The sequence below is a fragment of the Pavona decussata genome, unplaced genomic scaffold (genome assembly GCF_977016875.1).
Source record: "Pavona decussata unplaced genomic scaffold, jaPavDecu1.1 SCAFFOLD_114, whole genome shotgun sequence".
NCBI classification, from domain to species: Eukaryota; Metazoa; Cnidaria; class Anthozoa; order Scleractinia; family Agariciidae; genus Pavona; species Pavona decussata.
The window spans coordinates 3710127-3726741 of record NW_028145528.1 but is presented as its reverse complement, the minus strand read 5'-3'; the positions used below and the strand labels follow the sequence as shown (position 1 = coordinate 3726741).

General features: G+C 39.0%; 1 protein-coding gene across 1 annotated transcript; it reads left to right on the top strand.

Moving 5' to 3' along the window:
* Positions 1-7327: 7327 nt before the first annotated feature.
* On the top strand, positions 7328-14984 carry LOC146470280 (uncharacterized). The gene is made up of 4 exons (XM_085122364.1): positions 7328-7545; positions 9901-10052; positions 10758-11676; positions 12182-14984. The coding sequence occupies exons 2-4, from the start codon at positions 9928-9930 to the stop codon at positions 13373-13375; spliced, it is 2238 nt and encodes a 745-aa protein (XP_084978490.1). The 5' UTR covers positions 7328-7545; positions 9901-9927; the 3' UTR covers positions 13376-14984.
* The last annotated feature ends 1631 nt before the right edge of the window (positions 14985-16615 follow it).

The window sequence follows — 16615 nt, the reverse complement described above, 5'->3', positions numbered from 1 at the left end:
ATGTTACTAGCAGTCAATCCAAGTCGTACATTTATATTCTTATGCTATGGAAGTAAAAACTGTTGAAAACCTCTGAGCCCCGACAAGAATCGGATGTAGAGTTGCTTGGGCCGGGTGCCGATACTCATTTGCATTGTCATCAATGGTGTCATGTGGTAGAGAATGTGGGGAAGCTCGTCCTCCTTCGTCTTAATCTTGTACCCAGATCTCCCTCGACATTCCCGAACCGACTGAGCTCAGGGTACGAGATTACCTCCGTCTTACTTCCCTTAACCCCCCCCCCCCCCCAACTCTTCCTTCCGCTCTCTTCAAACCAGCAATTCCGAAAGCATGCTAAGTTTATATAAAGCCCAATTCATCAGTTCTATTTGCACATGACTTTTGTGATCACAAACATCATTGCGTATAATGCTGTTAGAAATGCTTAGCGGTCCTTCAGCTGAGTTATAAATACAAAGTGAGAACTTATTTGGCTGGGTACGTTATGTAGTATCATGCAAGGCCGGGAATTTAAGCCGGTCGATAAAACATCGCTTAATGCTTTAGTGGTTGTAATGAGGAGAGTGCCACTGTTCTGATGTCTCCCGACCAATGGACCAATCAGCATTTAGACTTTTTTACTGACGTATTCATATATTGATGATTTTGTTCTACAAGGAAGTGAAGCCTCGTCACCACACTAAAGATGGCTGCTACTTGACATGACTTAAGCATTAGCACAAGCTGAAGTATAAAGACGTGAACTTTGGTAAGGGTAAAGGATTTGACAGAGCATCGTACCCTGGTTATATAACTTGGTAACTCTGTAAGCACTTTAGTAGAACTTCCGACATGTTTAGTCTAACCGTTTGGGTCTGGTGCTGGGGAAAGGAAACGCATCCAAGCACACTTTGTCAGTTTTTCTCGAAAACTATCAAATCGAACATTCCGATATATTAAAGTTCTAGTTTGGCTACGAGGCTTGGGGGAATAAAACAAAAGAAATTGATTATTCATCTCTGAACCTCAATGTAACTTCTGTTGTTCTATTCCTCCAAGCCTCGTGGCAAAGCCAGAATTTTAATATATCGGAAATGGTCTATTGAAGAAGACCTTTCAAAAGTATTGACTGGGAAATGTTTTACGTTGGTTGGTGTTCTTTAAAATTCAACGCTCACAAATGCAGAAAAAACGTGTCAGGGAAATATCGTAACTAATCTTAAGAAGCAAAAAGCGTTGGTCGCTGAATATTGTATAAATGTGCTTGTACTTTAGTTAGTCAATGAATATTTATCACAGTTGTTTTGCTTTACAGGTTCGTGCTCTTCCTCGTCGTAGTAAGGCTCGTGTTAGACCATTTTCAGTTCTTTAGATATTTACTGTTGGTTTAAATGCTATGGGCATATTATATCTTTATAACAAAGCAAGCGATCTTTTAAAGTCCTCCTCTAGAGACAGAAAACCAAACTTATGTTTGTATTTAGATAACTGAGCGAAATATATGCGAATTCAAAACTGATGCGTGTCAAGGTTTGTACTGAACGACTGAACAAGTACTTGTAGTATTTGCTATTCACTTATTGCATATTAGACATATTATAAACTAGGCTTGCGGGCTCAGCCTTTTAAAGCTAATGTTAGTGAGTGTATTTTGGCTGAGGGCACGTAAGGAAATGGAAGTCTGTGTCATACAAATGAGAGATAAATTATGAATGATATTCTTTTTGCACTGAAATCACAAGACCATAGGCCGCAAGTCCAATACTCATAAGCGTATATTGAGATGAGATTTGGAACACTTAGACAACTGTTTGTGTTGTGTAGTAAAGTCACGGACATCACAACTAGCGTTTTCCTCTCCGTTGTCCGTTTCGTTGCCGTTATAGTTGAGAGTTACAAAGAAAGTTTAGAAACTTTAGCCCTTTTATTCAGACTAAAAACGTTTTAGTTTTACACTTTAGTTTTACACCGTTTTGTTCCAGTTATCCAGAGTAAAAAATTTCTAAGCTATTTTTATGTTGAATAAATGCATTTAAATGCTTTGAAATGAATAAATCTGTCAAAGTTAGCGCATTTCCACACACTCCGCATTTTCCACACTTCGTATTTTCCATACTCCTCATTTTCCACACTCCGCATCTTCCATACTCAGCAATTTCCACACTCCGCATCTTCCATACTCAGCAATTTCCACTCTGCGTTTTCCATCCAACCCAAAACTTGTGTTTTCAACGGTCGTATGTCGTGGTGAATGAGTACACAGGCCTTTACAATGTTGAGATCTGGGATTATTGAAACTGAACTGCCGCTTGGCGTCGGCTGCAGGGCCCGGATTGTGTTGCTATTTAACTGAAACGAAACTAAGACATTTATGCTGGGATTCTGCGTTTGATTTGTGGCTGCTCGATCAGTTTGATCTGGGATTTTTTGATTTTCGAAAGGGGCTTTCCGAAACGGACTGTGGCGCATTGTCTTTCTCTTAAGAGTGGGAAACCTAGAAAGTGATAACTCGCTAAAATGTCCTCAAATCACACAAAATAGCAGAGACAATAGGCAATACACCTTAGACTCTCCCTCCCGCTCTCTTCAAACCAGCAATTCCGAAAGCATGATAAGTTCACATAAAGCCTAATTCAAAAGTTTTATTTGCGCATGACTTTTGTGACCACAAACATCATTGCGTATCAGAAATGCTGTTAGAAATACACAGCGGTCCTTCAGCTGAGTTATAAATACAAAGTGAGAACTTATTTGGCTGGGTACGTTATGTAGTATCATGCACGGCCGGGAATTTAAGCCGGTCGATAAAACATCGCTTAATGCTTTACTAGTTGTAATAAGGAGAGTGCCACTGTTCTGATGTCTCCCGACCAATGGACCAATCAGCATTTAGACTTTTTTACTGACGTATTCATATATTGATGATTTTGTTCTACAAGGAAGTGAAGCCTCGTCACCACACTAAAGATGGCTGCCACTTGACATGACTTAAGCATTAGCACAAGCTGAAGTATAAAGACGTGAACTTTGGTAAGGATAAAGGATTTGACAGAGCATCGTACCCTGGTTATATAACTTGGTAACTCTGTAAGCACTTTAGTAGAACTTCTGACATGTTTAGTCTAACCGTTTGGGTCTGGTGCTGGGGAAAGGAAACGCATCCAAGCACACTTTGTCAGTTTTTCTCGAAAGCTATCAAATCGACCATTTCGATATATTAAAGTTCTAGTTTGGCTACGAGGCTTGGGGGAATAAAACAAAAGAAATTGATTGTTCATCTCTGAACCTCAATGTAACTTCTGTTGTTCTATTCCTCCAAGCCTCGTGGCAAAGCTAGAATTTTAATATATCGGAAATGGTCTATTGAAGAAGACCTTTCAAAAGTATTGACTGGGAAATGTTTTAAATTGGTCGGTGTTCTTTAAAATTCAACGCTCACAAATGCAGAAAAAACGTGTCAGAGAAATATCGTAACTTAATAATCTTAAGAAGCAAAAAGCGTTGGTCGCTGAATATTGTATAAATGTGCTTGTACTTTAGTTAGTCAATGAATATTTATCGCAGTTGTTTTGCTTTACAGGTTCGTGCTCTTCCTCGTCGTAGTAAGGCTTGTGTTAGACCATTTTCAGTTCTTTAGATATTTACTGTTGGTTTAAATGCTATGGGCATATTATTATATCTTTATAACAAAGCAAGCGATCTTTTAAAGTCCTTCTCTAGAGACAGAAAACCAAACTTATGTTTGTATTTAGATAACTGAGCGAAATATATGCGAATTCAAAACTGATGCGTGTCAAGGTTTGTACTGAACGACTGAACAAGTACTTGTAGTATTTGCTATTCACTTATTGCATATTAGACATATTATAAACTAGGCTTGCGGGCTCAGCCTTTTAAAGCTAATGTTAGTGAGTGTATTTTGGCTGAGGGCACGTAAGGAAATGGAAGTCTGTGTCATACAAATGAGAGATAAATTATGAATGATATTCTTTTTGCACTGAAATCACAAGACCATAGGCCGCAAGTCCAATACTCATAAGCGTATATTGAGATGAGATTTGGAACACTTAGACAACTGTTTGTGTTGTGTAGTAAAGTCACGGACATCACAACTAGCGTTTTCCTCTCCGTTGTCCGTTTCGTTGCCGTTATAGTTGAGAGTTACAAAGAAAGTTTAGAAACTTTAGCCCTTTTATTCAGACTAAAAACGTTTTAGTTTTACACTTTAGTTTTACACCGTTTTGTTCCAGTTATCCAGAGTAAAAAATTTCTAAGCTATTTTTATGTTGAATAAATGCATTTAAATGCTTTGAAATGAATAAATCTGTCAAAGTTAGCGCATTTCCACACACTCCGCATTTTCCACACTTCGTATTTTCCATACTCCTCATTTTCCACACTCCGCATCTTCCATACTCAGCAATTTCCACACTCCGCATCTTCCATACTCAGCAATTTCCACTCTGCGTTTTCCATCCAACCCAAAACTTGTGTTTTCAACGGTCGTATGTCGTGGTGAATGAGTACACAGGCCTTTACAATGTTGAGATCTGGGATTATTGAAACTGAACTGCCGCTTGGCGTCGGCTGCAGGGCCCGGATTGTGTTGCTATTTAACTGAAACGAAACTAAGACATTTATGCTGGGATTCTGCGTTTGATTTGTGGCTGCTCGATCAGTTTGATCTGGGATTTTTTGATTTTCGAAAGGGGCTTTCCGAAACGGACTGTGGCGCATTGTCTTTCTCTTAAGAGTGGGAAACCTAGAAAGTGATAACTCGCTAAAATGTCCTCAAATCACACAAAATAGCAGAGACAATAGGCAATACACCTTAGACTCTCCCTCCCGCTCTCTTCAAACCAGCAATTCCGAAAGCATGATAAGTTCACATAAAGCCTAATTCAAAAGTTTTATTTGCGCATGACTTTTGTGACCACAAACATCATTGCGTATCAGAAATGCTGTTAGAAATACACAGCGGTCCTTCAGCTGAGTTATAAATACAAAGTGAGAACTTATTTGGCTGGGTACGTTATGTAGTATCATGCACGGCCGGGAATTTAAGCCGGTCGATAAAACATCGCTTAATGCTTTACTAGTTGTAATAAGGAGAGTGCCACTGTTCTGATGTCTCCCGACCAATGGACCAATCAGCATTTAGACTTTTTTACTGACGTATTCATATATTGATGATTTTGTTCTACAAGGAAGTGAAGCCTCGTCACCACACTAAAGATGGCTGCCACTTGACATGACTTAAGCATTAGCACAAGCTGAAGTATAAAGACGTGAACTTTGGTAAGGATAAAGGATTTGACAGAGCATCGTACCCTGGTTATATAACTTGGTAACTCTGTAAGCACTTTAGTAGAACTTCTGACATGTTTAGTCTAACCGTTTGGGTCTGGTGCTGGGGAAAGGAAACGCATCCAAGCACACTTTGTCAGTTTTTCTCGAAAGCTATCAAATCGACCATTTCGATATATTAAAGTTCTAGTTTGGCTACGAGGCTTGGGGGAATAAAACAAAAGAAATTGATTGTTCATCTCTGAACCTCAATGTAACTTCTGTTGTTCTATTCCTCCAAGCCTCGTGGCAAAGCTAGAATTTTAATATATCGGAAATGGTCTATTGAAGAAGACCTTTCAAAAGTATTGACTGGGAAATGTTTTAAATTGGTCGGTGTTCTTTAAAATTCAACGCTCACAAATGCAGAAAAAACGTGTCAGAGAAATATCGTAACTTAATAATCTTAAGAAGCAAAAAGCGTTGGTCGCTGAATATTGTATAAATGTGCTTGTACTTTAGTTAGTCAATGAATATTTATCGCAGTTGTTTTGCTTTACAGGTTCGTGCTCTTCCTCGTCGTAGTAAGGCTTGTGTTAGACCATTTTCAGTTCTTTAGATATTTACTGTTGGTTTAAATGCTATGGGCATATTATTATATCTTTATAACAAAGCAAGCGATCTTTTAAAGTCCTTCTCTAGAGACAGAAAACCAAACTTATGTTTGTATTTAGATAACTGAGCGAAATATATGCGAATTCAAAACTGATGCGTGTCAAGGTTTGTACTGAACGACTGAACAAGTACTTGTAGTATTTGCTATTCACTTATTGCATATTAGACATATTATAAACTAGGCTTGCGGGCTCAGCCTTTTAAAGCTAATGTTAGTGAGTGTATTTTGGCTGAGGGCACGTAAGGAAATGGAAGTCTGTGTCATACAAATGAGAGATAAATTATGAATGATATTCTTTTTGCACTGAAATCACAAGACCATAGGCCGCAAGTCCAATACTCATAAGCGTATATTGAGATGAGATTTGGAACACTTAGACAACTGTTTGTGTTGTGTAGTAAAGTCACGGACATCACAACTAGCGTTTTCCTCTCCGTTGTCCGTTTCGTTGCCGTTATAGTTGAGAGTTACAAAGAAAGTTTAGAAACTTTAGCCCTTTTATTCAGACTAAAAACGTTTTAGTTTTACACTTTAGTTTTACACCGTTTTGTTCCAGTTATCCAGAGTAAAAAATTTCTAAGCTATTTTTATGTTGAATAAATGCATTTAAATGCTTTGAAATGAATAAATCTGTCAAAGTTAGCGCATTTCCACACACTCCGCATTTTCCACACTTCGTATTTTCCATACTCCTCATTTTCCACACTCCGCATCTTCCATACTCAGCAATTTCCACACTCCGCATCTTCCATACTCAGCAATTTCCACTCTGCGTTTTCCATCCAACCCAAAACTTGTGTTTTCAACGGTCGTATGTCGTGGTGAATGAGTACACAGGCCTTTACAATGTTGAGATCTGGGATTATTGAAACTGAACTGCCGCTTGGCGTCGGCTGCAGGGCCCGGATTGTGTTGCTATTTAACTGAAACGAAACTAAGACATTTATGCTGGGATTCTGCGTTTGATTTGTGGCTGCTCGATCAGTTTGATCTGGGATTTTTTGATTTTCGAAAAAGGCTTTCCGAAACGGACTGTGGCGCATTGTCTTTCTCTTAAGAGTGGGAAACCTAGAAAGTGATAACTCGCTAAAATGTCCTCAAATCACACAAAATAGCAGAGACAATAGGCAATACACCTTAGACTCTCCCTCCCGCTCTCTTCAAACCAGCAATTCCGAAAGCATGATAAGTTCACATAAAGCCTAATTCAAAAGTTTTATTTGCGCATGACTTTTGTGACCACAAACATCATTGCGTATCAGAAATGCTGTTAGAAATACACAGCGGTCCTTCAGCTGAGTTATAAATACAAAGTGAGAACTTATTTGGCTGGGTACGTTATGTAGTATCATGCACGGCCGGGAATTTAAGCCGGTCGATAAAACATCGCTTAATGCTTTACTAGTTGTAATAAGGAGAGTGCCACTGTTCTGATGTCTCCCGACCAATGGACCAATCAGCATTTAGACTTTTTTACTGACGTATTCATATATTGATGATTTTGTTCTACAAGGAAGTGAAGCCTCGTCACCACACTAAAGATGGCTGCCACTTGACATGACTTAAGCATTAGCACAAGCTGAAGTATAAAGACGTGAACTTTGGTAAGGATAAAGGATTTGACAGAGCATCGTACCCTGGTTATATAACTTGGTAACTCTGTAAGCACTTTAGTAGAACTTCTGACATGTTTAGTCTAACCGTTTGGGTCTGGTGCTGGGGAAAGGAAACGCATCCAAGCACACTTTGTCAGTTTTTCTCGAAAGCTATCAAATCGACCATTTCGATATATTAAAGTTCTAGTTTGGCTACGAGGCTTGGGGGAATAAAACAAAAGAAATTGATTGTTCATCTCTGAACCTCAATGTAACTTCTGTTGTTCTATTCCTCCAAGCCTCGTGGCAAAGCTAGAATTTTAATATATCGGAAATGGTCTATTGAAGAAGACCTTTCAAAAGTATTGACTGGGAAATGTTTTAAATTGGTCGGTGTTCTTTAAAATTCAACGCTCACAAATGCAGAAAAAACGTGTCAGAGAAATATCGTAACTTAATAATCTTAAGAAGCAAAAAGCGTTGGTCGCTGAATATTGTATAAATGTGCTTGTACTTTAGTTAGTCAATGAATATTTATCGCAGTTGTTTTGCTTCACAGGTTCGTGCTCTTCCTTGTCGTAGTAAGGCTTGTGTTAGACCATTTTCAGTTCTTTCGATAGTTACTGTTGGTTTAAATGCTATGGGCATATTATTATATCTTTATAACAAAGCAAGCGATCTTATGTTTGTATTTAGATAACTGTGCAAAATATATGCGAATTCAAAACTGATGCGTGTCAAGGTTTGTGCTGAACAACAGAACAAGTACTCCGAAAACATTTGCTATTCCCTTATTGCATATCATAAACTAGGCTTACGGGCTCAGTCTTTTAAAGCTAATGTTAGTAAGTGTATTTTGGTGAGGGCACGTGAGGAAATGGAAGTCTGTGTCATACAAATGAGAGATAAATTATGAATGATATTCTTTTTGCACTGGAATCACAAGACCATAGGCCGCAAGTCCAGTACTCATAAGCGTATATGGAGATGAGATTTGGAATAAAAATGTTTAGGTTTTTTGCTCTAGCAATAAAGGCAATTTTAAACAAGTCTAGAGTGAAATATATTAAAAAAAAACTTTGCTCCTGAATTACTGAATTATTAACCAAGTGAGAAATATTTATTGCATGAAATAAGGACTGATACATGTATAAACATACATTCTTTATTTATACTCGAACTGAAGCAGTTGGGGCTTGCCAGATACACTTGAAAAAAGCTGTTTAATTCTTATAGGCATAGTTATTGTATCGGGCGCCATGGCATAACTCGGTGCTACTTTAAGTCAGTTTGAGTTGAACTTTAGAATTGGCTGGTATAGCTGATTGTGCTGGGCTACCAAGGCTATACTTCTTAAACTCACTAATAATTCATTAAGGAAGAATGAAAGGAGGAAGGAAATTTGTTTATAATAAAATCTGGTGAGCTTTTGACTTGAATTTCTCCGAGATTTATTAATGAAGCTATATCAAACATTCGAAAGAGTGTTTCATACGATTTTTTAGACACTTCGAAGTTGAACTTCGGAGTTTGGAAATCGGATGAAACTTTAAATACTAGATACGTCTCTATTCCTGATTGACTGAAATAGTTTTATTGTAATTTTTTTAATGCGTCAAACTTGTTTTTATTATTATTATTATTAATTTTATTATTATTATTATTTTTTTCTTATTTTTTCTTATTTTTCTTGTTAGCCTTCCATTTGTTGTTGGTTTTTATTTTATTTTTTGAAGGTTTTTAAACTTTGTATATATCATTGATCGATCAACGTCTTCGAAAAGTTTTTGTATGGTTATTCTTAGCATGAACTGCAGAATTATGAACCATTTTTTTTCCCAATACCAATATTGTTAATTACTTTTCTTTATTTGTTGTTTGTTTTACCATTATATACATATATTATTATTATTATTATTATTATTATTATTATTATTATTATTATTATTGTTGTCATCATCATCATTTTTATGTCATGAGGAGAATTTAAAATGTAATAATTCAATAAAGAAATAATAACAAAACCTCCTTAGAAAACTTTTTACAAATCTTCACATATTTACCAAAAATAATGTATGACCAATTGAAATTCCACCATCGTAGACTAAAATTTTGATGAAATGAAAATATTAAGAGATCCTAAAATACTTTTTTACAAGCTCACGCCATCATCGACTTTCTAAGTGGCAGTCATTCATATGACCAATTTGCATTCCACTATCCATAGACTAAAATTTTGATGAAGTCAATAATGTAACGTAATAATTGGTATGAAAATTACCTCTTGACAGCACACAACAAAATCGGGTTATCGTTGGTCTAACCGTTTATTTTATTTTATTTTTTTTTCACTTACTACTGTAGAAATGTGAACCACAGCAAAACGCCAGAATGGAAGGCATTAGTATTGATATCGATCTAGTGGGGTCAGCTCTCGCTCAGCGCCAGTTTCTACAACTTGTTGATGAACACCCGAGTCTGTATGCCGGTCCGCATGTTCAAAACGCAATTAGGAGGTATGGAAGGAATTGTTTTAATTAGGACATGTTTTTACTTTTGTTTGCGTCTGTCATTATGTTTCTTTAGCTAGTAGCAATAGCAGCTAAAACTAGAGGCTACTCACAGTTTCTGCCTGTCTGTCTGTCTGTCTGGTTGGCTAGCTTGTAGAAGTTGGCTTGCTTAATGGCTGGCATTTGAGCTGTCTGACTGACTGAATGACTGATCCACTGGCTTCCTTACTTTGGACCTAACTAACTGACTTGACTCACGACATCACTGACTGGTGGGCTGGCTGACTGGCTGCATGTCTGAATGACTAACTAGCTGGCTGGTTTACTGACTGACATATTGACTGGCCGTGGACCAACTGACAAACTGGCTATCTTATTGACTGGCAGGCTGGCAAAAGGACCGACTGACCCAAAACGAAGCAAACGAAGAAATAAACGAACAAAAGAATGAATTAATCAGAGTCCAGGCAACAAACTAGAAAAAAGCCAAAGCAGCACAATTTTTATTTGAGACCTGATGAATACTACAAAGAGAAGTGTGAGGTTCTACCTTTTGAGTAGTGATGTTCCCGTTTTTTGTGTCTTGTGCCTTCAGAAGTACGTTCAGTAAAATTCAAGAATTGTAATTCAGATTTACTTCGACTGTCTTGAAAGGGTGAAAGTAAAACGTTTTATGGACAATCTCACGTTTCATGTTTGAATTGGCTTTAGGTATGAGCTCTTCTGGCTACCAATGCTTGCTCAGACCTCTACTGTGGATCTTGCAGCGCCCCTCGACATTGCTTGGGTCTGGCATGTGCACATGCTGTCACCCCTCAGCTATGAAAAGGACTGCAATAGAGTTGTCTCCACTATAGTGGACCATAGAATACTTGTAGGAGAGAGGCGCGAGAAAGGGCTCAGAAGGGCAAAGGTGTTATGGAGCGAGATGTATCCCGAGGAACCTTTTGAAGTTGACTTGAAGACCCCCGTCACCGAAGCGGCATTCTTCAATTCGAGAATCCATTATGACATTGCCAAGGCTTGCACGCGACAAAGAGTATTTTATTATCAAGTTTCCTTGCCTCACTACGGAGATAAGAAGTTTCTACAAAAAGCAGTTGAAAGGTACCAACAACATCTGCTTTTTAAACAAAAAGACCAGGAGGCGTTTCTCGTACCCTGTTACGACTTTGACCTCATCTGGCACGCGCATCAGGTCCACCCGCTGATTTACAGGGATGACACTATCAGAGTGCTGGGAAAGGTTTTAAAGCACGATGACTCTGTGAACGACCGCCAACCGGGTTCAAAACTTACAATCTCGGATAAGAGCACGCGGGAAACCTGGGCACATTCTGGGGAGAAATTTGAGGTAAACGGAGCCATGTTTCGTGGGGAACCTCCGCTCAATGCACATCACGAGATAGTTGATTACTCTTCGATGGCGGTACTTCAATACACCGTGGAATTGATTCGCGTAGAGGTTAAAGGTCTTCCAAAGCCTAAATTGTATACAGTCAAAATATATGTTGTCAACGGTAACAGAGTTATAAAGAAGCAAGTCAAAGGGCCGGCCGCCAGGGTGCTTCATCCGCCAAAAGCTCTGCCTACGTTCACGTTTAACACAAAAGAGAACAGGGCACTCAAGGTAGGACACTAACGCTACTGAAGTAAGGAAATCAAAGTAGAAATGTGGCAAATTTTAGCTTTGTCCCTTTAGAAGCTATGAACTAGAAAAAAACAAATAATTTAAAAACGGAACCTGCGGCTGGACAAACTTGCCGATCTCCATAATTTTCCAATTCCAAGTTATCGAAACGTGTATTTTTCATGTGAAGATGTTGCTTTCTAATCAATGTACAAAATGAATTTAACGGCATGATCAACACTACAAAAATAAAACACGAAAATTGCAAAGCGAAGAAACACTCAGTCCAAGGCAAAGAGTTCTAACAAAGCAGTTTAATTTTCATTAATTGCACGGGAAGTGAAGCACTAGGTGTGGGATGAATTTAACTGATGCGTGCACACGTGCATGTCTGCCTGCAAAGTTAATTAATCCGACCTCCAAATTCTCTCTTTAGTTCTTGTAATTCCATTTATGAGTGTGGCATGCATTTAATTTCATTTCATTCTATTTCTTATTCAACAAGGTTCGCATTTATCGGAAGGGAGCTTGCTCCTGCCTCACACAGTCTTTTGACGAGACTCGTGACTACTATTTTTTGGACTACCTCAACAAAGTCCCTTACGGAAGCAATGAGAAGCTTGAACCAGTGACGCACGAATTATGGATTACAAGACAACAAAACATCAGGTTTACTACCCTGGCCTACCCACCTACCCTACAGGGCTACTTCTTCATCGTAAAACCAGAGACGGTTTTCAGTCGTGTTGAAGAACCCTGTGAGATCTTAAGTTCTCCAACGTTAATGCTTCCACCAGCCTTGCTTGCTCGATCTTCAACTGCGCTTTGCGAGATGTCAGTGCATCGGTTGTTCGACTGTAGAGGAGACGCCTTTGCCTGTCGAGTGATGCACTCAGCAGTATTGCAGTTCTCGTCTGTTGAGGTTATTAACAAGGTTGGAAATGTTGTGGGCACTGCACATCTTATTGGCAGTCACATTCTTCCACAGCCTGAACAAGTCGGGAAGCCAGAAAAATGCTGCACTTTAAATGAACAGGACGGAGAAAGAGCACTTCTCATTAGAGGAAGCAAAGACTGGGGAATCTGCATCGGGAAATGGGACGGATTCGTCAAAGGTGTTCCTGGTGTACCAGGCATAAAAGGTGAACCTGATAAACCAGGTACGATGGGAACGCCAGGAATAAAGGGCCAGCCTGGAAGTCTGTCCATCAAGTTCTTCTCACTCTCTGGAACGCAAGGATGGAAAAGAGTAAAGAAATCTGGAGACCAGTTTTCCATAGCTCTTCTGGGGAAAAGTACCAAGCTTAACGTTAACCTCAGAACGGGAGAGATTTCATTTCCACTAGAGGTGAAAGACGTACCGGAAGCAATTGCACTTGGGTTTGCTGTTGCCATTCTGCACCTTCTTTGTCAACCTCACAACACGGCAGACGAGAGAAACTACATGGTACCATCGGCCGGGAAAACAACGCAGAGCAACAAACCACGTAGAATTGACAACGAAGACCTACTGCTTGTTGTGGCGGCTGGTTACTATGCCACCACTGTACCGACTAACTGTTACATGAAGTACAGCGTTGGAGGTGGAGCTTGCGGTGGCTGTGGTGGCTGTGGGGGATGCGGTGGTTGTGGGGGGTGCGGTGGCTGTGGGGGATGTGGAGGGTGCGGTGGATGTGGGGGGTGTGGTGGTTGTGGATAGTGATCGAATTCATTCCCTTCTTATCCGGCTTTAAAGTGTGACATTCCTTTATCTAACTTATCATTTGTCCTCTGTGATTTGAAGCTTCAGTGCTTCTCACCAAATGTTCCATTCGGATTAAACTAAACAAGTCATAATTGAAGGCCATTTAGTTAAACACGAAGTTTCCTCTTGATGTTCTTTAGCTTCAAATTTTAAAAGGTAATTGAAAGCACATGGTTTTCTGTGCGAGTTGCGTTAACTATGTCAATAAATACTAGTACAGACTAATAACTGTAATATGCAATATTTGAAACATACCGGATACCCATTCATGAAGCCTGACAGGGGTTCACTTTCCTGTGTCTGTTCTTGTAGCTTATCGAGGCGAATTGGTGTGACCTGAATACAAAGTTTCGAAAATTACTTCCATTAATAATTGTAATTTTGATCTCTATTACCGTTTATTAAGTCCAAGCGAGCTGTTTCTTTTGCTAGGCCACTTTGTAAGAGGAAACCACACAAATATGGTAACAAATAGCGTGGCAGGCAATTGCATTCTTTACGACCTGTAATACTGACTGTAAGATCGAGGGGTCTGTGTTTTATTACTCCCGCGTGTCTATACCATGTTCTCCTTTTATCGCTGCAGTTTTAACTATGAACCAAGTAAGTGATTTTCCGAGCGCTGTTTATTTTAACTGTACACTAAGCCATTATATGTTATAGAAAATGGATTTATTATTATGTTTGATATGTATTCTGTGTAACCTGTATTATGTAGCCTGTGAACAGGCTCCCACTTAGTGGGACATGGGGAGGAGAGAAAAATGGAGCTTGGTCGAAGGGAGACCGCGCTCCGCTCGCTCTGCTCGTCGATTTTTCTCTTCCTTTATGCCTCTGATCAGTCTCTTTGGGAGCATGTTCACAGGCTAGTATTATGCGTTCACTTAGCCACTCCTAGAGTGCGAATGCTTCGTACCGTAGTTGCTTTTTCTCTATACGGCGTAGAATGATTGTTTTAATTCTTGACAGGGGCCCCCAACGGATCGTTTCGGTAAATTATCTGTTCGAAACGTCCTTAATCCCCTACAATTTTCTAAAGGGAATTTTCACCACGAACGTTTGTGATATGGGAAAATTAAGGCCTAGTGTTTTCGGATTGATAAAAATGTTGTTTCGGGTACCGAAAAAAGATCAGCTAAGAATTTCGGAAATAAGGAATTAAGACCTAAGGTTTTCGGAAAATGGACAAAAATGCCCTAGTAATTTCGAAAAGATTCAAGTTCCCCCAGAATGATCGAACAGATAAAAATATTATAGCGCTGCCTAAAATATACCTATAGAGCTTTAAAGGCGCTCCAGATAGCATAAAACAGCGCTTCAAAGGATCTGAGAGAAAACTGTCGTTGGGTGCCCCTGATATCCTCTGGACTGCCATAAAAGTTATCTTAAAATTAGAGGAACATTTCGGTTTAGCAGAGAGAAGTTCTTGACCTATTTGCTTCTTTCCAAATAGTAAATGCCTGATAATATTTTAGAAACTTATGCGTTTAGCTTTTGTACATGTTAGCGTTTTAACCGTTTTTTGAAGTAATAGATACATTAAAGTTAATAGCTTCCATTTATTGATTGATTGATTGATTGATTGATTGTCTAACTGACAGACTGAATATAATGATTTAAAGTAACTGATTGATTGATTGATTGATTGATTGATCGATCGATCGATCGATTGATCGAGGCAAAGCGCCAACCCCACATTATCCATGTGATTCGGCTAGTCGGGTGGAAGGGATTTTCAATTGTGAGCGAAAGTTTACCGCAAGAACGGGAGAGGCTCTCCCGTTCTTGTGGTAAACTTCCTCCCATGACAATTCCTTCCACCCGACTAGCTACCCCTGGGACTCCAAGGATGATTAAAGTATTTTCATATCTATGCATGGCCTTACCTATCTAAAATTATTAAAACTCATAACATCAGCCGTTGGAACAACATATTTTGTCTACAGTTTATGCATTCGTAAATATAAGCAACCATTCAAATAACTGGGTCGATACCATTAAATCAAGAGGAACAGAAGTTTTGCATTTGTATTAAGATCGATTTTTTAAAAAAGTGAATTTTTCAGTTATGTCATTAAGCAATTGTGATAAGTTTACAGGAGAACAAAATATGAAGTTCATTTTCAACTGCATTTGTCTGGCAAAAATAATGGCATAATCTTAGGTTTTCAGCTGTCTTTGGTACACTGTGTCTGCTGTTTCTATTTGTACATGGTGATTTCCTAATCAAATATTGTGGGCTTATGAATACCCAATAATCTTCCGATTTCTTGTAGCAAACATCGGCGTTGTCGACTCCGGTCTTTACTGCCTCTAGCTGTGTCCACGTTGATTCAGCATTATTTACCCATATATTTGGCCATTCTGGTGCTCCGTTAGTTTGGGGGGGGGGACAGGGGGGTCAGAACCTCCCGCCTCCCGTACCTGTGCCTCCCGCCTCCCGCCCTTTTTCGCGTTTCTCCCGTCCCCGAGTAATAGAAGGCTTCAAAACCTGTATTAGTCACAAAGCTGTACCAGGACGTACCATTCGTAGGCCTTTCATTATTCAATTTTTTACTATATATATTTTGAATAACGTTAACATTATTGATAGCTTTTGTACTCTGAGTTAATGGAGTTTTGACTAACATAAAGACTTTTGTTCTCGAGCCATCGTAGCTTGATCAGAAATAAAATACAAGCAGCGGCGATAAACATAATAAACTTGCGCATTTTATGTAACTTGATGTTTCATAAGCTACGTCAAGTTAAAATGCGCAAGTTTATTATGTTTATCACCGCTGTTTGTATTTAATTTTTGACTAACATGTTCGTCTTGTTTGACGGTTTAACCATTCTTTCAGTGACAACAGTCTTGTCCATCGTGCAGTGTAATAGTTGTTGCATTTCTTAATTATTCATTTGTTGGGATCATGTAATTCAAATAGGGAAGTAGGACATGGCGAGCTGGCAGCCAAACGCCCCAGTTTAGAGTTCGGTACATCTCCCTAATTCTCGGCGCCTTATTGCGGATCCATCGCGTTTACTTGATACACTAATTATAATCTTGATATCTTTCTCGATATCCTTACTCCCTAAAACTGCGTGAAAAAATTGCTTTTAGTTCGGGAAAAGGTAAAATGAAACTTTAGGACCTTCTTTCAATCCAAGGTTTAAATCTCTGGGTTACTGGTGGTGAATTCTAAGCTCGTTGCT